Source organism: Cibotium barometz, chromosome 5 (assembly GCF_041138505.1).
Source record: "Cibotium barometz isolate CiBa-2024 chromosome 5, ASM4113850v1, whole genome shotgun sequence".
Taxonomy (NCBI): Eukaryota; Viridiplantae; Streptophyta; class Polypodiopsida; order Cyatheales; family Cibotiaceae; genus Cibotium; species Cibotium barometz.
This window is the reverse complement of record NC_141050.1, coordinates 19,653,803-19,676,725: the sequence shown is the minus strand read 5'-3', so window position 1 is coordinate 19,676,725 and position 22,923 is coordinate 19,653,803. Positions and strand designations below refer to the sequence as shown.

Genomic DNA, 22,923 nt, shown 5'->3' with positions numbered 1-22,923 from the left:
CTGGCGGCCAAAAGACCTTCCACTTGGCTATTTATAAAGTGGCCAAGTGTATCATATTTTTTATTTATTTATTACTTCAAAATAATGGCCACCACTTACAATAGCCTCTCCTTCTCCTTGTGCTTCGGATTATCACACCCAGCCCATAACCTTTCCAAAATTATGCGAGAGTTGCCCACAGCCTCATGATCAGCATCATCACACCAAGACGGCCATTTCCAAACCTGAAAGATTCTCAATCTCAAGCATAAAAGCAATTATATTTTGCTGGCGTCGCCTGAGGGATTTCAACATTTACAGTTTGAATTGAGCTCTCTCTCCACCTAAACCAGCATATCTACATTATTTTCACCAGAAGCTCATCAAAACCCATCATTAATATCCTCATGCTCATCCACCTCTTATTTATACACATCCCAGACACCTGCTTGACGACTAAAAAGCTCATACAAATAAAAACTCCAAATCTCCAATATCTGTTCCGAAGAAAAATGCATTCACTGACTCACTCCAAAGCCATTTCGTCTGTACACTTGCCAGGGCATTCAGGGCAAAATTTATTTGCAAACCATCCACACCATATGTACACTGACTCAAAACAGCTTTACAGAAACAAACCTGACAATTGGATTGAAGACAAGAATAAACATGTAGAAATCCACAAGTCAAAAAGTTCTCAGGATAAAGTAATACGTTGTATTCCCTTTTGAGCACATCCATGAAGATGTGCAATCATGGATATTTTTATGACCAAAGTGGATCGATGAAGAAGAGCAATTTGAATTGCTCTTCTTCCCTCATTTCCCCATGCCCCATGTGAGACATGGCCTAAGAATCTACTTGGTGGTTTTGAAGGTCCCTTTCCACCACCATGGCCCCTTCATCTTGTGATGTTGTCTGCCTCCAAGTTGAGCTCACAACCGCGTATAATACAGCATCGTCTACTCAAGCCACCCACATGCCGTGCTTCTCGGCTCATGCCAACACTTTTCCAATCTCTTCACATGCAGTGATTTCATTGCAAAAGGGGAAAATGCATGGCTCTTCAAGGTGCATCTTGCAAATCTAAGAAAAAAACTATTTGGGAGACCTCTCAAGCCTGCCTTGTGTGTGTGTGTGTGTGTGTGTGTGTGTGTGTGTGTGTGTGTGTGTGTGTGTGTCAATGCAATAACCATTACAAATTTGGGCCTTCACACCCTCCTTATTGGGCTTTTATAATCTTCAAGTCGATAGCCTTTACACAATGTATGTTCCCACAAATGTCTCCTTAATTGTCGGCATCCATGCGAGCACACACGTGCCCATAAATAAAACTTTCTAAACCCAATACAAAAATCAATTACAATATGGATAGACATTAAAATACCAACAATGTACAAAAAAGATATACAATATAGGACACAGCAAGAATTTACCATCAAAAGGATCTATTGGTTAACACCACCCATCTGATCGTGACCACTAAACAAAAGGTACCTAGTGGTGACAAGCACTTAACTTTTAATAAACCAGAGACCTACAATTTGAAGGGTAGTAGCTATTACCTACCACCATCCACACACAAAAATAGAGGTTAAGGACATACAATTTGAAGGGGAGTAGCTATTACTACCACCATATCCACACAAAATAGAGATTAAGGATCTTCATTATAGTATAATGAAGTAGGTAGATAGATGTCAATACCACTTTTTGATTATTATTCATGGTACATATTTCAACCATTGATTTAAAAAAAACTAAGTACTTTTAGAAAAACTGTGTATAGAATTATGCACTAAATGCAATCTTAAAGTGATTTTATGAAGTGAGATTTAGATTAAAGGCTACAACAACTATAAATATGTTGATGAGCGAGAAGCTTGCTTCAAAACCTTCAACATAGGGAGACATATCATACTTGCCAATCATTCCAAAAACTTTTTTTTTAAGTTAGAACTTGAATTGTTCAAGGAAATGGTAGGTGTCACCGCCTCTATACACTTGTTATCAATGACATATTTTAAAATATATAAAGACTACTCATAGTAGGTTTTAAAAAACGAGAGGTTTGAAGAATTATCTTCAAGCTAAAGAATCAATAATCTTATATATTGCTCATGTGTGTGCTAACAAAGGCCTATAGAAAAGGATCTTACTTATTAATTTGGATGGAAGAAAGTAAAACCTTAATAAACTTAGGGTCTTTACCGACTGGAGGCTTCCCCGCCTACCAGCCTTCTTCTACAGGGGGCAATGTGCCACGCAGCGAAAAGATATTGCGCGGACAATGCTGGGCCGCCAAGACCCCTTGCCCAAGGCCGTGGGCCGGGCTCTTTTCCCTTTGCAACCTTTAATGAAAAGGTAGATGGTGGGACTTCAACCCAATACCTCACGACACGTAGCCATCCATTCTAACCGATGGGCTATGGTGGGCACATTTGGTGTGTAAAGCTCTCATGCCCACCAAAAGCACAAAAGTTTAGCTTGGCGGGTGCACGCTTTGGTCTGTAAAGGCCCTTATGTGATTTGGTACTTAGGTCGACTTAAAGAATAGTACCAAGTTAAAAGCGTGTTCCTACGAAGCAGTTTAAAGTTGGTGAATGAACATTGAGTATACACAAAAGGAATATACATGTGTGTATACATTATGCGTACATGAAGGGAGTATATGTATACACAAAAGGAATATACATGTGTATACATTACACGTACATGAAGGGAATATACATGTGTATACATTATACTTGAGTTGAATGTACTTGGATTAATGGAATATAGATCACTAAACAATCAAAATAATTTGGTTAGAATTGGCATTGATAGTATAAAACTTGGAGTGAACTCCAAAAATCAAAGCCATCATTCTCATAACAGTGAGGACAAAATCCTCATAACAGGCTATTGTGAAAATGCACAAATACTCTGCACTCTTTAGTCACTTAGGTAACAAATCATAGTTCTGAGATTAGTCCCCTTAAGGAGTTATGGCTCTCTTAGGAGAATAAATTCAAAATCTAAGGTACGTTAGGGAAAGTTCTTGACATTTCCTTGATCTATACAATAATGCAATTTTTTTTATCCCTCATGATCGAAGTGTTCTTGAAAACTTGCACTAGTCATAGTACCACATAATTTGACTGCATGGCTTCATGAACCTTTTTTAAAATGTGCACCATTGCAGCTAGATAGTTGATTTCTGGCTGCATTATTTTGTTGGAAGTTTTACCGAATCACACTTTGTTTTTTTGTTTTTTTTTGGGGTGTGCTCTCTCTCTTTCACATGACATTTATGCATGAAGCTAGATAATCATTGAAAAGTATCTACCAAAGTCATTTTTAAGTCCAGAGGTTTCTTTGCATCAAAATTGCATCTATACTTCATCTGCAATGCAAATAAAAAATGTTCTCTTGTAAAGAAGAGAGTACTAATTTATGTCCACCTAACACCATGCACAAATAAGATTCCAATAAGAGTCTAGTACTCTGAAGCACGTCCCATCATCAATTTCTCTTTTACATCGAGTAAATGGCCACAGACAGCTATTTGTGAGTGACACCACTGATTGTTTTGTGAGCAGAAGAAACTTGATGTCTGCCAGCAAGTTGATAGGTTCACAGAGAGGTTAATCTACAACAATTAGGGAAGAGGGTTTATTAAAATTCTCTAAGGATACTTCAATCAAAATAAACCCCTCTCCTAGTTCACTTGAGGGTTTCTGCTTCTTTAAAGTCCCACATTCCGCTTAGAGTGTTAAAACTCCGTCTTATACAAGAGAGAGACTGTTAAGATATGCACCAATCCAACGCTTAAAGGGGTATTTTACATTCAAACCTTAACCGAAAAGGGCCAAAAAAAAAAAAGAGACAAGGCTGACTTTGCAAACAAAAGGGCAGCCGAGCACGCCTCAGAAAAAAGGTTCAATTCAGAGCATTTTTTGCCGTTTAAATGGTTACATAAACATGTCAGTTTACAAACAGCATATACACAGACTAACCAACCCGTATTAAGGGGCATATAAAATCACACACACTACAGACTCCCTGCCCCCAAAAAATGAATCCAAGCTTATATGATAATGAAATGCTAGTCTGTTCAGATCTGGTCCAATTAATGATTTATTTTTGCAGCTCAAATATAAATAAATGTGTCTGCTGTAGACTTGATAAGATAATCATTCAGAAAGTATAGATTTCCCCTATGACAAGTAATCAGATGTCCTGTTCAGGTGTCACATGTCAAAAGAGATTTAAATAACACACTAACATGCTTTGCCATACCAGGTCATGACAAACCTGGAAGTTGCTTCTCAAAATCAGGTGGAGAAACAATGCCAAAAACACTAAAACCCTCACCTCTTCAAGGACAGAAATTATATACTAACTTCTCATGTACTCAAAATTTCCTGAAGTCTACAAACACCAAGCCCTAAATTTACAAATTCTGTATAAATGTATTGCTCAAAACTTTCAATACTGTCCTTAAGAGTTCTTACTTCTTAATGCAGTCAGTAAGCAAGCTTCACATTTTGGACCCAAAAGAAGGTATTTGGGTTGCCAAAACCCTTTTTTTGACTAAGAAGGTATATAACTCAATAATTGCTGGCTGCAGCTAGCTGCAAAGTGTTTTGCATTTTTGATATGAGTTTGAACGTTTCCTCTGCTTCCACTTGATGCAGAGGATCGCTTCTAGCCAACGCTGTAACACGATCAGGGCAAAAACGAAGAAGAGCCTTTTTGTAAGCAGCATTCACCTGCAAGACAGGAAGTCTTACTTTCACTATTGTCTTCTCTGAAACAAAAGCACTTGTCAAGATCACAAACTCCAGAGGCCCAAACATTAGACACAAAGTATAAGCACCATGCACACCTAAAATAATGTGAGCAATGTGGCAAGTGTGGAAAAAGCCCATCACACATCACCTACAGACCTGCATTGAACTATCGCTTAAAGTGTTGCCCTGCATTGATGGATTGACCTTTCCACATGATGCAAACAGCATTAAGACTTGTACAGGAAAAGATCATCATGCTCAAGGAACCCAGGTGCCCCAAGGAATATGGATGCTCAATGTGACACACCTCACCTACATACAGGTAACAGGCTATGGGCAAACTCGCAGGCAATTAATAGAGGCGGGCATGTGTACGGGCTACCTTGGAACCAGCACATATGTCACATGGCAAGCACCCATTGGACAACAAGTTGTGGACAATAAAAAAAGGCCGACCAGCACAATATAGTGTTATATATACCTGTGTAGCAAAACCATTATAATCATCTGCATTTGCTCAGCACAGTCACTCTACAGAGTGTTTCCCTTACAGCGTGGGTTAACCGCGGAGATCTTCAACAGTGTTGGTCTGCAAGTTGACGTCTTCACTCTCAGCCATCCTTTGTACTTGAATTTCAGTTGTATAATACAGACAGTAGTTTAGGACTCTTGTGTGTGTTGTATGTGTGATTCCACCACACTCTTTTCTATCTCTGAAAACCCTAGCACGTAGCACTACATTGTCTACGGCTGGTATCACAAACTAGTGAGCCTGAAATTTTTTTCTTTTTAGGCACACATGTGCTTGGATAGGTTAGAGCCCCTAGGTTCCAGCAGCTCACAATACGGGTTTGGGAAAAGTCACTATTTGGGTTCTTCCTGGTGTATTGGTACTCGCCATACCTAGGTTCCAAGAGTGCAAAAGTCCTGGTTTGGGAAGTCACTATTTGGGTTCTCTCCAGAAACCCAAACATTAGAGTCTAGACACAAAGTATAAGCACCATGCACGCCCAGACATGTGTGAGCACTGGGGCAAGTGTGCATAAAGCCCATAACCACAGACCTGCATTGAACTATCGCTTAAATTGTTGCCCTACATTGATGGACTGACCTTTCCACATGATGCAAACAACAGTGAGCCTTGTACAAGAAGAGATCATCATGCCCAAGGACCAGTTGCTCCAAGGAATAGGGATGCTAAATGTGACACACACTCACCTACATACAGGTTGTGGGCAACAGGATTAGAATCTGCAGGCAGTTAATAGGTGCCAGCTGGTGTACGGGCTACCTCGGAGCTAATGCATATGCCACGTGACACTGCCACATGGCAAACACCCATTGGACAAGTCGAAATCATGGACACTAAAAAGAGACCGACAGCATTATTGATAGCCAACTAGCACAATATAGTGCTATATATATGTGCGTAGCAAAATCTAGATGGGGGAAGCTTAGAAGGAAGGTCATCCCAAATAAAGATCTTCTGGAACCAATCATGCAGGGCCTTGTACTTCTCTGAAGCACTGGGTTTGAACATAGATCACCGCACACTGTGCACTTTTCCGAATCTCTCGTGAAGCTTGGATATGGCTGATGACCAGAAAGTTAGGTATCCATGGCTCACACTTAATGATCACAAGAGCCTTGGACACATTTCGGGTAATCCGAAACGTGTGCTGCTCCCAATCAACGTCCAGGGTAAATGTCATGTGCAAGACATGTGCAAGCTAATCCCAGGGCTAATCCCTAAAGGGGCAACATATAAAGAACCAGACTTGAACCTGATTTTGGAGCAGATGTTGCTGATATTGGCAAGGAAGGGACTGGTGGAGGACAAGAAAGGCTGTCGCCCAGCGCATGAATGAATAGGACACCTGCCGCTGCAGCAAAGTTGCAGAATTTTCTGGCCGACCAACAATCGACCAGTCCATCAATAATTCCCAAAGCTTATAAAAGGCAATGTTGCTCATTGTTTTAGATCATTCAGTCCAGCCAGGACTGGGTCCTAGATTAGCAATAGATTAGGTGTTTTACCACCTTTTGAGGGGCAACCATGGGCTAGCCAAGATGTACCTTTTTGTACCATAGAATATACTGAATACTCAGCTCTCTCTCTTCTGTATGCGTATTGTATCAGCATGTTCCAAGTTGGTGTTTAGGGCTGAAAGAAGACTCCAAGAGCTTCCGCATGTGACACAATGTAACAAGCATTGCGGAAGCATGTTCATGATTAATGCTAAGCAAAGAAGACTAACGCTAATCCTATGTTTAGCAAAGACACAAAAGAGAAGGAGAGAGAGACCTAATTTACTATATATTGCCAAAACATGCTATATGTACAATGATCTTGTTGATTCACAGCTTCATGATGCATACCAAAGATCCTTGCAGCCCTCTACTTGCAATCGGACAAGAGAAGCTTCTGCTAATCCACCACTTTGTCCTTGCTGCCTTGCAAACTCTAACAAATGGATCACTTGTGAAACCACTAGATCCCTAAGATAAGGTATGCACCTACAAGATGGGCAACCATGAAATCGTGCACAAACTTTGTGCCCTCGATAGCTAATTTAGCACGACGAGCTTCAAACTTGATACTTGTTGTCATGCCTGTGCTAAATCCCTCCACTTTCTTATCTAACAAGGTCAATGAGAAACGGGCTCACTGAGTGGCCTGTTCCGTGACCACGTCCCCGGTACTGCCACTGTCGAAGAGGATCACCACTCTCTAGCCACATGTGTAGCCAATTGTCTTGAACAACTCAATTCGGCCGGTACTGCCACTGTTGCCATTGGCAGTCGCTGCCTTGGCTACTCCGGGTTGAGGAGTCTTCGGTTTTCTATATTGTATTTCATCTCGGCACTTTGCACAAGCGAAAGTGTCCAATCAAAAGTTTGTGGCATACATCCCACTAGACTTGCAAGTCTAAACCGTACAAGAATTGACCTCTCTTATCCTCATCTGATTTTTGCAACTGTAAAGCCAAGTGAGTGATGGTGCTACCCTTTTCCTCAACCTTTCAAATAGATCATTGTTCTCAGTAGGAGTCGTGCTTTCTATCGCTAAATACTTTGGCAAATTTAGATCAGGTGAGATTTCTTTTCTTCCAAAGCTTGTGTTATTTGTTCTTCTCTCTTTTACCTAGACTCTTAAATTTTAATTGCCTGTTTGTGTTGTCAATTCTTCTCTTTCCTTTGTGAGGGCCTCGATTGTGTCTTCTAGTTTGGAGAGGTCAGCCTTGGCATTAGCAATTTGCCTGTTGAGATGTGTTGCTGCTTGGTGAATTTGATCATAGCCTTTTTTTCCTTAACTAGATCTTGTACCTTTGTCTTTTAACCTTGCAATGCCTTGTTTAGCTCTTTTTTGCAAGCTAGAGGACTGGCTCCACATTCTGGCGCAATCCCCGATACTCATCCTCGCTCAAGATACTGCGGTGGTAGGAACCACTTCTTGAGGTCCGTGACAAATTGGTCCCACTCGCAAGCAACATCTCCATGATTGGAATTTTCCTCGGCCCAATGTGTCGACCAAGAGATGGCTTCTCCTTCTATGTAGCAACCAATTAACACAACCTTCTTTATATCCGGCTTCCTACCAATTGCAAAACAGGCTTCAAACAGATAAATCCAGAAGTACAAAGTTGTGGGGTCGAGTTTAGTGTTATACTTATTGAGATTCACCCTTTTGTGAAGGTGAGTCGAAGAAGTGGCTAGTATCGTCCTTGTGTTGAGAGCTGCAAGGTATCGCTCATGCTCCATGTGTCGCCGTCGTTCCTCACGCTCCAGCCTATGTTCGAAGCTCTACCTCTCATACTTGTAAATCATGTCACGCAGGACTGGTGTGTTAACTCCTCAAGGGAGATAGTCGAAGCAGGTATCTAGGAAGGGGTTTAAGAAGGATCTTGGTGATGACTAGCGGAGGAGAGGAGTATCTTGAAGAGGTATCTGTTTCTCCAAGGCCTTTATAGAAGCTGTGCACGGCCGCATCAATTTCTCTTGTTGCCCTACGATGCACATAAATTCTTGGAACATGGTGTCTATATCATCACCGGTGACTTGGCTTCTGGATGCAGTCACTCTCAAAGAAATAGTTTCTGCAGGGGTTTGGTGTTCTCTATCATCGTCAGAATTTACCATAGTTGGAGGGGTCAAGTTTTTCCCTGGCCGCGATAAAACCATCCACTGTGTATGTAGAGGAAATTTTCGACCGCTTTCGGAGGCTAGAAACCAACCATCCATCGAGAGACAAGAGTTACATCGGGATGGGACTACAACTAGCGTCTGAAAACCAACCACACAAGCAAATTTTTAAAAAAAAAAATCTTGTTTTTTTTCTCGACTGATCTCTTCACCAAAAGGCAAAGCTTTGATACCACTATAACATGCGGAAGCTTACAAACATGATTATACTTTGACAAGGAATATTCATCACCTTGGTTCTTGACGATTGCATAATGTAGCTGTAACTATTTGGTCCTCCTAGCTCTATTTCACATTATACTTTGACAAGGAATATTCATCACCTTGGTTCTTGACGATTGCATAATGTAGCTGTAACTATTTGGTCCTCCTAGCTCTATTTCACATGATGAAACCCATGCCCGGACACCAGACAAGTGGAAGAAGACATGGGAATAGGGTCCATAAGGTTTGATTAAGAAAAAGCACCATTCTTGGTCAAAAAGTAGAAAAAAGTAAAAAGTCAAATAGGGTTGACCGCAAGCCAAGGGCACCATTGGAAAGAGGAGACTGAGTCGGACCAGAAAGTTAAAAAGCAATTGCACAATGTAGCTATAACTATTTGGTTGTAGCACGCGGAAGCTCTGGGAGTCTTCTTTCAACCCTAAACACCACTGAGAACATGCTGATGCAAAAACGCAAACAGAAGGGAGAGTAGAGAGAGAGAGAGAGAGAGAGAGAGAGAGAGAGAAATGCTGAAAATTTAGTATATTTCTGATGGTACAAAAAGATACCTACAATCTACAGCCCTTGGCTGCCTTCTTGAAAAGGTGAACATCACCAAAACTACTCCTAACTTGGACCCAACTCCTAAAGAGTTGAATGAATACATTGAGGAGCACCCTTGCCTTATAACTTCATGGAGAACTGGCCGATTGCTGCCGGCCAGCCGACTAGACATATAATCATCAAAAGTGATGCGCCCTGTAGCCGCCTTGGTTCTGGTTCAGTCGACAGCCCTTTTGTCTCAACCGCCAGCTCCTGCTCTACTCTGGTACAACCAACAGGGATCCAAGTCCTTCTCCAAGTCCACACTACTGCCAAAACAGCACTGTGTGCTCCAACTTCTGGTTCTTATACTCTTTTTCTGGCTGCCTCTTCTAGACCAGCATCTGAGAATGTCCATGGCATTTTATGCACGTGACATTGGTCCTCCTAGCTCTATTTCACATGATGAAACCCATGCCTAGACACCAGACAAGTGGAAGAAGACATGGGGATAGGGTCCATAAGGTTTGATTAAGAAAAAGCACCATTCTTGGTCAAAAAGCAAGAAAAAGTAAAAAGTCAAACAAGGTTGACCGCGAGTCAAGGGTACCATTGGAAAGAGGAGACTGAGCCAAACCAAAAAGCTAAAAGGCGCTTTCTCAAAAAGCAACTCCAAGGCCAAAAAGCAAGGCCTTAAAGCCGGAAAAGCAAAGCACCAAAAATTAAGTAATATTTTATTAATAAAAGTAAAAAGAGTAAAAGCAAAGGGAAAAAGGGAAAAGCAAAGCATAAAAAGGCAAAGCAAAAGCATGATGGCTTTTTGGCAAAAAGCAAGGCCCTCACCAAGTATAAAAGAAGCTAGAGCCCTCTTGTTTTGGGCATCAAGCTTGTGGAGAGCAAGGAGACCCTCATCTTCATCCCGCCGCCACCGCTGCTCAGCTCAGCCACCACCCAGCCGCCCATCTTTGGGAGCTAGAGCTTGGACATGAACATGGAACTTGGACATGGAACATAGACCTTAGACATGGAACTTGGGCATGAACATGGAACTTGGACATAGAGCTTGGACATGGAACATGGACCTTAGGCATGAGCTTGGACATGGAACATAGAGCTTAGTCATGGAGCTTGGATTTTGGACTTGGATCTGGATTTATTGGATTTGGATTTGAACTTGGATCTGGACTTGGATTTGGACTTGGATCTAGACTTGGACTTGGACTTGGATTCATTGGATTTGGATATTGGATTTGGTACTAGCCCGGTGAGAGATACTTGTGTGTCATTCTCGTGGTGTGCTCGGCATCAAAAATCTCGTGCCTCAACATTGACATCTAATTAGGGAATAAGCAAAGGATCATATTATCATCTACTTTCTCATCATTTTATACAGGATACAATGGGGTGGGGTGGGAGAGCTATTTCTATTGGCCTACTATGAGGAAGGACATTGAGAATGTTTGGTTTCTCAGAAGGTCAAGTTTGATCGACAAACACCAGCAAGATTATTGCACCCATTGAATGATCTATGGGAGAATATTGCTATGGATTTTATCTTTGGAATTGCCGAAGTCAGAGAATGATGGTATATGAACCTTTCAAGATACCAAGAAGATCAACCATGAATCTCATCGGTTGGACCTTTCAGATCATTAGAAGATATATAATGTTTTCCATGACAGTTTATTGAAACCATGTACAGGTTATCTCCAGAGAAACTTGTTTTGAACAATCCACCAGGGGTGGAAGAGCCAGAACAGATTGTGTTTCATTCTGTGAGAAAAAAAGGGGAAAGACAATGGTCAGAAAGTTCCTCTTGGAATTCAAGAATTATTCGCTATTGAATGCGAAATGGATGCCAGATAAGTACTTCTAGGACTATCCAGACATACTTCGAGCTTATAAAAAAGTGGTTGGTCCATATGTATTTGAAGTACAGATATGGACGTCTTGCGATCAAGACAGATTCAATAGAGGGATTGTGCCTCTAGCCCTCTTCACTGTATATATATTCGACCGGAATTGATCATTATTCTGCTTATATAATGGTTTCTTGGACATGCTCTAGTTTGGGTGGCAACAATGTCGGATAGCCAAAGGAGCAAGATTTGTATATGGGTGGCAACGATGCCAGATGACCCATCGGATGGCAACAATGCCGGAATGAGATTTGTATATGGAAGGCAACGATGGCAGATGACCCATTGGACGGCAACGATGCCAGATATCTTGGATTTCGCAGTCGAGCGGTCATTGCGACCAAATGGCCCAAATGACTGTATTGGATTTCACAGTCGAGCAGTCATGGCGACCAGATGGCCCAGATGACTGTATTGGATTTCGCAGTCAGGTGGTTATTGCGACCAAATGGCCCAGATGACTGTATTGGATTTCGCAGTCGGGCGGTCAATGCAACCAGATGGCCCAGATGACCATGGAAGAACTCTCGGGCGGTCCTAGTGTCCAGATGGCCTTGAGGATAGTCTGAGCGGTTTCCTTGGGAACCATATGGCTCAGCAAGGTTTCGATGAAACCAAACAAGACAATCCATGACCAAGAGGATCTTTACTTATGCACTACATTATGATGTATGTTTAAATTTCTTTGACTTTATGTGTTGTTTTTGATGTGTGGACAATGCTTGGATTTATGGCATGTGATAGTCTCCTGGGCTCCAAACTACCTGGCCAATACCTAGAGTACCCAATAGACGCGAATGATGCATACTTGTTTGTTGACTAGTTTGTGTCTAGTTTTTGCAGAATGTGAGTATGCATTTATTTTATCGAACACATGTGACACGCCATGACGAAGTACCATCAAGAACAAAGCTATTGGTCAAAGAAAAGACACTGAGATGTTGCCAGATGTGCAGATGACACCACAGATATGGGGAAAGACCAGATGCACAACCTCACCAGATGGGGCTTGTACCTTGAAACATATGGATATACTTGATGTACCACGGACATATGGATGTACTTGGAAGATATGGACATGCTTGGAACACTTGCAGTCTACAGTTTTCGTCCTCCTAGCTCTATTTCACATGATCAAACCCATGCTCGGACACTAGACAAGTGGAAGAAGACATGGAGATAGGGTCCATAAGGTTTGATTAAGAAAAAGCACCATTCTTGGTCAAAAAGTAGGAAAAAGCAAAAAGTAAAACAGGATTGACGAGAAGACTAAGCCAGACCAAAAAGCTAAAAGGCGCTTTCTCAAAACCAAAAGTTGAGTAATATTTTATTAATAAACGTAAAAAGAGTAAAAGCAAAGGCAAAAAGGAAAAAGTAAACCATAAAAAGACAAAGCAAAAGCATGATGGCTTTTTGGCAAAAAGCAAGGCTCTCCCCAAGTATAAAAGAAGCTAGAGCCCTCTTGTTTTGGGCATCAAGCTTCTGGAGAGCAAGGAGACCATCATCTTCATCCCGCCGCCACCGCCGCTACTCAGCTCAGCCCAGCCGCCGCCCAGCCCTGAGCCACCGCCCAACTCCGCCTGGCCGTCGCGGCGCCACCTAGCCGCCACCCAGCTCCGCCCATCTTTGAAAGCTAGAGCTTAGACATGAACATGGTACTTGCACATGGAGCTTGGACATGGAACATAGAGCTTAGACATGGAGCTTGGACATGAACGTGGAACTCGGACATAGAGCTTGGACATGGAACATTTAGCTTGGTCATGGAGCTTGGACATGAACATGGAACTTGGACATAGAGCTTGGACATGGAACATAGAGCTTAGACATGGAGCTTGGACATGAACATGGAACTTGGACATAGAGCCTGGACACGGAACATAGAGCTTAGACATGAATATGGAACTTGGACATAGAGCTTAGACATGGAGTTGGATTTTGGACTTGGATCTGGACTTGGATTTATTGGATTTGGATCTCGACTTGTATTTGGACTTGGATCTAGACTTGGTCTTGGACTTGGATTCATTGGATTTGGTACTAGCTCGGTGAGAGATACTTGTGGGTCATCCCTGTGGTGTGCTCGGCATCAGAGATCTCGTGCCTCGACATCGACATCGACTTGGATATCCTACATCGGCATATCTGTTTGTTTTGTATTCATTGATTGTATTGATCCTGGCCAGCGTGCCCATGGATTGTTCTTGAATAAATTCTTGAACGGGGGCAGGGCCTATTCCCCGCTCAGTGTGGTGTATTGTGCAAGATCCCTATTCCCTTCTCTCTCTCCGTATCTTTATCTCTTGTGGTTAAGTCTGTCATTGCGTGCCCCGCTGGGCTTACAGTAGCGGAGATAAGAGTAGAGAAGAATAGCGGAGATAAGAGTAGAGAAGAAGAACAAAGACAAAGTACACCCAATTGGGTCCCAAATACCCTCTGAAGGGCCCCCACCAAGGACTGGTGTATTTGCTTTATTCAATGATGAAAAACAACCGACTTTCTGCAGGTCTTCCTCGGCTGTAAATCTGCAGCCTGTAAATGATATGACTCTTGACCTTCAAGTTCACCTTGCTTGGGTTCTCCCTTTGGCTGTCCTGGCCCTTGGATAACTTCAGCACTTTGTGAATAATGAGATGCCTTTGCTTTTATAAGCACATATAGCTGCTGGTCGGTCTGCTAAAAGGGGGTCGGCCTGTTTGCTGAAGTCCCACAACTTGTTTTATGCACCATAAAATAGGTGTCTTTCATATGCGGGCCATTCAGGCCTGTGCCCACCCACAGGCTGCTGGCCGCCTATGATCTGGCTGCCCATATGTTGGCCGACCAAGGTCTGGCCCTTCTTTGGCTGGCTGACTGAAGCAATAGCCCCTCTGGGGCTGGCCGCTGCACGTCCAGCCCTTCATGAGCTGTTGGGCTTGGCCATGGGGCCTCTTTGGCCCCTAGGGTGGCCCACAAGGCTACCCTTCTTATAGGCAAGGGCCATGAGCCCTTTTGGGGTGGCCCACAGGGCTGCCCCTTTGCCTACCTGCACACATACCCAAAATAGATATGCTATAAGACCTCTAATCCTACGACTAGTGTCCCAAGCAAAACCCAATACACCTCTAGAGGATGACTCACAATATGGACTAGCACTGCCCCATGTGCGGGGCTTGCACACATGACCAAGACCATGTGAGGGACTTGTACACCTGACCTTGGACGCTTATAGTGGAACCCTTGCTGACTCGTGGCTCACAAGGAACCAATTACCACTCGAGGTCCCACATGCTATACAGATATGCCCATGTGGTATCCAAGTGCAGGAACATGCAGGGCTAAAATATAGGAAAAGCATGAAAACCCCATGTTTTAGAAAAAATGAATTTTTCATGAACTTGTGTATTTTTGGAAAAAGTATGCATGTCCAGTTTTTTTCTTGAACTTGTGTGTATTTTTGGAAAAAGTGTGCGTGTCCAATATCGTACAGGAAAAAAAAAAACATGGACTAAAAGAGGAGTCCACAAACTAGTGTGATGGATTTGTAGAACGTATACAGGGCATATCCTGGTGGGACGTTGGGATCTACCACGTGTTGGGTTTTATTGGCCCTTGATGAGGCATGTAATTTAGCCTCAGCTTTGTTGGTGGCATTTTCTCTCAAAATTTAACTTGTAGATTGAGAACTCGCCAAGGAAGAAGAATATGGTTGTCGATGCCCCTGAAAAAGGCAGCATCCGCCTACAATCAATGGACCCATGAAGGGAATGTATTCCCAAGCACATGGACTCTTGAAGTAAGTGCTTACAAGGCATTGCTTTGGAGTACAACATTCGCGATGGATGGTTGTACTACAAGGACTACCTTAAAGATGGACTATTTTAATAGTACCCAAACTTCACACTACATTAATAAAGGGTGTCTAGTTTATTGGATGTCCACGTTCTCTTAGTAAGGGAGCACCTGCTTTACACATTGTTCCCTCTCATGTTAATGTGGCATATACTTGCCGTGTACTTGCCATGTACACATTAGCCATAAAACCTTTATAATAAATAAAATGATTGGGTTTTTTACTTACAACCTGCAAAACCCATACACATCATGTGTTCCGCCTTAAACACTTTTAGAGACACGTGCCCATGGGTCCCTAGCCAAACATGCTTAATGCTAAAGTACTCTTACCTAGATGAACTCCCATCTTCCAAGCTTGTACTCCAATAAATGAAGAAACATGGGGTTAAGCTGGTGATTGCTTTTCCAAAACAGATGGTTAGACAGAGAGCATAACTAAGACCATGGTTAGAATGCTTCGGGGTTATTAAGGAGCATCAGACACTTGTGGACGAGTTTTTGTCGTTTATGGCACATGCCATCAATGATACAAACCAAGCTTTGACAAAGAAGACTGCTTTTGAGCTAGTACAAACCATTTGGTTGCTAACAGTATCACCCAAGCTCTTGAGACTTCCAGACTGCTTTTGAGCTAGTACATGACCATTTGGTCGCTAACCGGATCACCCGACATGATCTACACCATGATTGAAAATGCCAACCTTTTTCATGACTCGTGCTAATAATTTGATGTTGGCCAATAATTCAACCTCTACTATCTGATTCAAGTAATTTCAAGATGTACAATGGGTCAGAGTTGGTTTCTACCCCTGAGAAAGATAAGCCCAAGCTAGCTTCAATAAGAAAAGGTCATGTAAACTTCCTCTACTAGAAAGAAAAATAGTATTGTTAACCAGAACTCTTGAAAGATAAGCCCAAGCTAGCTTCAATAAGAAAAGGTCATGTAAACTTCCTCTACTAGAAAGAAAAATAGTATTGTTAACCAGAACTCTTGATAGGAAAAAAAGTATTTGTTAACATGCAGGATAGGAAAAAAATAAAATTTTTAACAAGCACTCTCCATAGGATAAAAAAGTATTTGAATGGTCAAAAAAACTTCTTTTCAAATTAAAACCAATTGTAGAAAGAATTGCCTGCTGGATGGACGGAAATACTCCTCCATCAACTTCGACCCCTAACTGCCGCAGCAAAGTGGCCATATCCATACAAGTAGCAGCCACGTCCTCCAGCTCAGACTGTACACGACCCTGTGCCTGTTCTTTGTAACCGAGATTCTTTACCTCCTGAAACAAGTCAGAGCAAATTTTTTGGTCAAGCCTAACAAACTCGCATGGGAGAAGATCAAACCCCATACAATGCATAAGGAGGACACTTATATGCCTACTAATTACAAAATGGTTTAGAATATCAAGGGCTAGTACAGAGGTAACATGTGATGCAAACATGGAAAGAGTACCACAACTAAGGAAGCATGGGCTCCCATGGCAAGAAAATAGTTACATACCACATCAATTACATACATTACATACAACATTCAGGAAGAGACTTTCAGAAAAGTATTAGTGAATCCCAATAAATGAATTGAATGATGCATTAGATAACAAAAACATGTTGAAAATTCAAATGCTTCATTTCATACAAAAATTGCAACTTGAGTAATAACTCAAGTCTCAAGGATAACCATAGGAAGATGTTAACAATCAAGTGTCGAAGCCATTACTTTTGTTATGTTACCATACAAAGAAATGATCCTCTATGAGACTATGTCATACATTATGGCATACAACTGCATGTGCTCCAAGCCACCAACATATGCTACTCCCCTGAAAATCCATAAAATAGCTCCATATATGATAATCCTGAGTTGCCTGTGAGAATAATTTTACATAGTAGATGCATCTTCTTCACCTTTAATGCTTCTCAATCATTTTTGCAAGCTTAAATAACCAAACAAGAAAATGTATAGTGTGCACTTTTCCAAACCACCTGCTGCCCATATGCACTAGACTTTGAGATGGTGTTCAGGGAAACCTCTAGTTTTTGAACCATACTTCAAACCTTTCCCTGGATCTTTTCATGGGGAACAAAAAAAGACTTTCCCCTCATTTGAACAGAAGCTACAAGACACCATAAACTATATTTGACACGAACTTGGTAAGGGGCACACTTTTTTAAGTGACGACACATTCTTGTAAATAGTCTGAACTCCACATACTCAACCACAAAATGGCTAATGTTACAAATAGTAAAACTGCTGCAAAAGAAGGGAAGATTTGTGGAACAGACTTTGGGCAGTATCACCACTCCATGAGCAGAAACAGAACAACAAAACCACACATGCAAAAAGAGAGGCCAAGTATTTATAAATGCACAAATCATTCTTTGGCTCCAGTCTAATATGCTCTCTTCTAGCTAAGTTCCTGCTATTCTCCCTAATGAATGCCACGCAGGCTTGCATGCGCATGACACGTCTACCCTTGCCTCTACTACTCACCCGACATTTCCAGACAATGCAACTGAGGTACTGTACATGTGACAAAGCCACTGCTCTATCTAACTTTAATTCTTCAGTATGAAGATTTGCAGGTAAGAATGAGCAATATCTCTGTGTCTTTCAAGACCAAATTGCTTAATGTTGGCCTGTGAGTGGTTCACCCTTCTGCAGTATTTAAAGAACCCAACAAATGAATTTGGCAACTCGAATCCTCAGATAACGAGGATGCTGACCAAAATGCAAGAAACTTACCTGGTACTTCAAGCACCTTCTTGAAAGCAACACTCAACTACCAAATGACTTCACCAATGCAAGTTATCATATGGCAGCCATACAGACTGGAGAGGTAGAAAATCAAGAAGCAGTGCTAACATCTTCTTGAAAGCAAGAGAACTTGTCTTTCTATTGACAGCATGCTTGAAAGCAAGAGAACTTGTCTTTCTATTGACAGCATGCTACCACACTGGGTTGCTCAGATCAACCAACAAAACCTACTGCCATCCCTCAGCATCACTCCAATAAAAGCACAAAACTTACAACCCAAACAACTGTATGAAGGAACATTAAAAACGACTTTCATCTTGATTATCTGCAAGTAACAAAGCTTGATCTTCTTGATCAAACACCTTGTAACCTCGAGGGTTGTTAATGACAAAAAAATTTATGCAAGCTTGACGTCAGAAGCTCTATGCATTTGTGCAGAAAAATACACTCAAAGTAAGAACCAAAATGCACCACCTCTTATGAAAATTAAAGCTAAATGTACAAAAAAGCACCAAAAATTCCATCAGTTGAATCTGCATTGGTTCCTCCAGTCTCTGTCTCTGCCTATTCTCCATCTGCATTCTGCAATCAGCTTCAACCTTCCTTTTCTTCTGTTGGCGTTGACCTTCCTGTGCCATATGATAATGGCACATGGCAGCAAAGCAAAAAGGATATTTGATAATCGGTGGACTCATTAAATGCTTGAGTGTAACCCACAGGTAGTTAATTCAAACCTAATACAACAGCTGAAGATCTCTCAGCTTCACATGAGTTTATCTAATGGAGTAAGGCCCTCTGAATGAAATAGTAAAGACTAAAATCCAGCACTTTACCAGGCAACAAGCACGAAAGATATCATGCATGCTTGAAGTATTGTTTGCTTATGCTACACTCCAGACATTGTAACCCCCCCCCCCCACCCCCCCAAAACCCAAAAACAAGATTTGAAGTGAGGGCACTGTGAGGCAGCCACTCTTATAAAAAATCCAACCTGTCTTTGCAGTTCTTGCTGCCACCACGCCCACTCTTCCTCCTCTGTATGTCGAAACTCTTCAGCTTCATTTATGTTTTTTCTGTCAACAACTAAATCATCAGATGATTTCAAAACTGCTTCGGCTGCAACTTCTTGCTGTTGAAGATCATCATCCCCCCGTTCTGACACAAGGCAGCCCTCCTCTGGTGGTAACAGCCCACTTAGAAAATCATCACTAGATCCTACTGGGACTGAGTTTAGATGAGAACTGTGTGTCCTCTCATCAAAAAACTCAGCATCATTGCCTGAACTGATACATGCAGTTTCTGAAACAGAAGTCTCTTCCCCAGCTAAATCTGAGACATTTTCTGATCTTGCATCAGGACAGTCATGATTCGAATCCTGCTGGTCAAAAAGAGTAGCTGGCACTGATTCCCTCTCCTTTGGAAAGGGAAAAAATGAAGGACCGGACTGACAAGGCTCTGACTGCCCCTCTTTGTTCATTTCATTCTGTTGAGCTTGACCTTTTTGTTTCCCACCTAAGCTTTTCCTTGCTGCATGACCAGCAGGATTTAAAGCACTTGTGCTCTCTTCACTTTCTGCTCTGTAACTACCTCCATTGAAAGCATTTCCCAGCCGCTTTTTAAGAGCAGCTGTCTCCCAATCATGCCGAACCTTTCCATCCAAATCCTCAATAATTTCACAGTCAGAAGAGCTGCTTGACAATTGCCTCATTTTGTTTGAGTTGAACACAATTTGAGCAGGCCTCTTCTCACCCTTGGGTACCCTTTGATGCAAACACCAAGACAACCGACTTGGCCCAGGCTCCATGGGCTCCTTATTCATAACAAAGCAATCATCTTCATCAGAATTATCTGAAAACTCTGAATGACCTGCACTGAATCCATCAGCACTAAGCCAACCAGATGGCCTGTTAGAGCGGCTTTGAAGTTTCCTAGAGCCAGCATCACTATCATAATCATCATCACAAAAATCAGCCTCATTGGAGGTGTCATGATTTTCAATCTCACCACTTTCATCATCATCGTCAATTATGATCACATCCGGTACTTGCTTTGTAGGCATCATTTGTCTAGTTTCATGGCATGTCTTGTCATTTATGTCCAAAGTTGGCAAAACTTTTTCCTCCCTATTGATGTTTTTGTCCTCCTCTCCAGTGTCAGTTTTATGCTCATGGAACACCTCTGTTTTCCCATCCATTTCTGACTTAAAGCACCAAAGTTACTCTTTCATGGAAGGGTCAACCAAATTTACAAGAGCATGTTGCCTGCTTGGTACCACAGAATCCATTCGTGATACAAATATGCTTCTCCCAACTAAAGTTCAAAATCTCCATACAAGGGTCAACCTGTAAAAGACCCACCAGAGGAATCTTTCGGATGCACAACCCCTCTCAACAGCTCCTTCATATAAAGTAGTATGACGTGCTGTGCTATGCTTTTTGAAAAATCTGCTGTGTATGTTATTTTCCCTGTGCAAGGGCACCTTCATCATGTTCCCAACTTGCTGTAACAGCTATGGCAGTTCTTGCAAGCTGCCTTTGAAGATGGTTTTGGTCTAACTTGAATTTCTCCAGTAGAACCTACATTTGGCAAAACAAAAAATTAATATTATCATTCCAGTAAAGACCGGCACCAACGTCCGAATCCATCAAATAGTTCCCACAGTCTTACAACATAACCAGTAACATACACGGTCCATATGATGAGATGAACATTAAAGGTTTGAAACTGATCACCATCAAACTTCCACAAAACTAGAAATCCAATTGAGACCCATAATCACAGAGAAAATAAGCAAAAACAACAAAATTTTGTTTTTCTGCAAAAAGTAGGTCCTTAAGACCTTCCTATTTGTTCTTCTTACCTGTTTTCCATTCACATAATCCCAACTGCATATTTTCCTACTCCTTTGTCGAAGGGATCCTGCATGAAATAGCTATTCCTTGTGGTTCCCTTTCTCCTGTTATTGCACTAATGCTTCTCTCCATGCTGAGTGGAACCTCGCCAGCTTCTAGTGGTCAAAGTTATCAGAACAAAAAACAGAGGGTCCCTAAAGGGAAGCTTTAGGGCTTACAGATTTCCACCCTCTTGTGTTTCACTGTCCCACCTTTCAGGCCTTCCATGTCTTTTCCTTGTGCATGGAGATTGTAAAGGTTTTTGCAAACTTGCGTAGTGGTGCAATATGTCTTCCATACACCAACCCTTATCTGCAAGCACTAGGGGTTGCAAATCCACCCATGGTGCTAAAGTTTTCTCACTCTTTCTCATTCTCCAGTCCCCAACTTCCTCTAATTCTGTTCAGTTGGCTTCATTACATCTAAACGTTAAAATGTATACACCCGAACAAATTCTCTCCAAAATTCATATCAAAGAACCCATGGAGAATTTCGTCCCTATCTCCCAATTTAAACATTCACATGCCCCCCCCCCTTCAAACCCCAGTTTCAAGTTTAGAGAAGACAGAAATATCCAAGACACACTTTTCAGGAAGGAAATGGTCCCCAGGAGCATTTTCCAGGGAGAAATGCTCCTAGAATACCACAACCAGCCAAAGGCACATGCAACTGGGGAGCATTCCTGTACATCAAGGTTGGGGGAAGCAGGGGACAGGTAATTATGGCCCAACACCTCGGATTCTGAGCAGAAAGGGGCTTCTTGATTGGTTGATGGTGCCAGGCGTCATTCAAATGATGATGATCAATGGCTCAGATTTAAATTCTTGTGACCCCCGACCTTGACGATCTTGGATAGGCTACCTAACCTCGGTTTGCAATTCGGAAGATACTTTTATACGTAACTTTAACAACAGCCATTGCGCTGGACACAGGTCCTGGCCCTTGCACAATCTGTATTAAAAAACGCAGGGACCAGCTTTAAACGCAGATCAAATGCACGAAAGCTAGGTCAAACGTAAGCTCCAAATGAGCGCAATCTGAGAGGGATTATACTAATCTAGCAGACGATCAACCGTTAAAAAGTGAAGGATTATACTGATCTAGCAGATGACTTACCTTCAAAAAAAACGTGCGATTTCTGAGCGAAACTCCAAGTGATGGCAATGCAAGAAGAGGAAGAAAAGTGAGAGATTTAGATGATACCTGCTCCGCACAGCTTCGTGGCCACGCCCCGCGAGACTCCGGCTAAGAATTTCTTGGTGCTGCTGTAGAGAAACATTGACAAAGAGGGAAGGGACCATGAAAAATGATGAAGGCAGCTGTCTTCCTTCACCCTCACAAAACCATTATATATTATATTTATTAGAGATAACTAATAACCATTATATATTATATATATTAGAGATAACCTTAGGTTTCTCGATTCAAATAATTAATGAATTTAATTAATCGCTCATTGTGTGCCCCTATTTTATACAATTTTATTTTAAGGGTACGAGATAGTTATGGGCCCCTATTTGTCTATATATTAGGAACAAACTAATTGTTTTTTACATGTAGGATGGAAAAAAATCATTAATTAATCATTACAAACTTTCAAGTTTTTATTTCTCTAAAGTTTGAAAGTTTTTTTCTCTACAAAGTTTCTGTTAGGGGCTGGTGGATAGTTGCATGGCAATCTATTTTCTAACCGACACCAATAGGCTTCTCTCCCTTGCGATGTTTGCTCCTTGCGCTATCTTCTCTCACCTAGTTCCTCTCGCGTTCCTTCCACTTCTTGGCCTTCTTTGCAGGCGATTGCCCATCCGTCCAACATG

At 41.8% G+C, this 22,923-nt stretch overlaps 1 protein-coding gene and 1 long non-coding RNA gene across 4 annotated transcripts; both read right to left on the bottom strand.

Annotated features, from left to right (window-relative positions):
- Window positions 1-4,146: 4,146 nt before the first annotated feature.
- LOC147638173 (uncharacterized) lies at window positions 4,147-22,515 on the bottom strand. 3 transcript variants are annotated; one of them, XM_086798101.1, is made up of 5 exons: window positions 22,310-22,476; window positions 19,207-20,791; window positions 17,230-17,280; window positions 16,591-16,740; window positions 4,147-4,733 (listed from the first exon to the last, which is right to left on the bottom strand). In XM_086798101.1, exons 2-5 carry the CDS (start codon window positions 20,407-20,409, stop codon window positions 4,572-4,574), a joined length of 1,566 nt encoding a protein of 521 aa, XP_086654227.1. In that variant the 5' UTR covers window positions 20,410-20,791; window positions 22,310-22,476; the 3' UTR covers window positions 4,147-4,571. The 3 variants fall into 3 exon arrangements, with proteins under 3 accessions (XP_086654227.1, XP_086654228.1, XP_086654229.1); XM_086798103.1 differs by having other exon boundaries at window positions 4,641-4,771; XM_086798102.1 differs by lacking the exon at window positions 17,230-17,280 and having other exon boundaries at window positions 22,310-22,515.
- Window positions 9,076-13,923, bottom strand: LOC147638174 (uncharacterized). Its single transcript, XR_015265818.1, has 2 exons — window positions 9,281-13,923; window positions 9,076-9,189 (listed from the first exon to the last, which is right to left on the bottom strand). It is a non-coding gene; the product is annotated as an uncharacterized LOC147638174 (long non-coding RNA).
- Window positions 22,516-22,923: the final 408 nt, after the last annotated feature.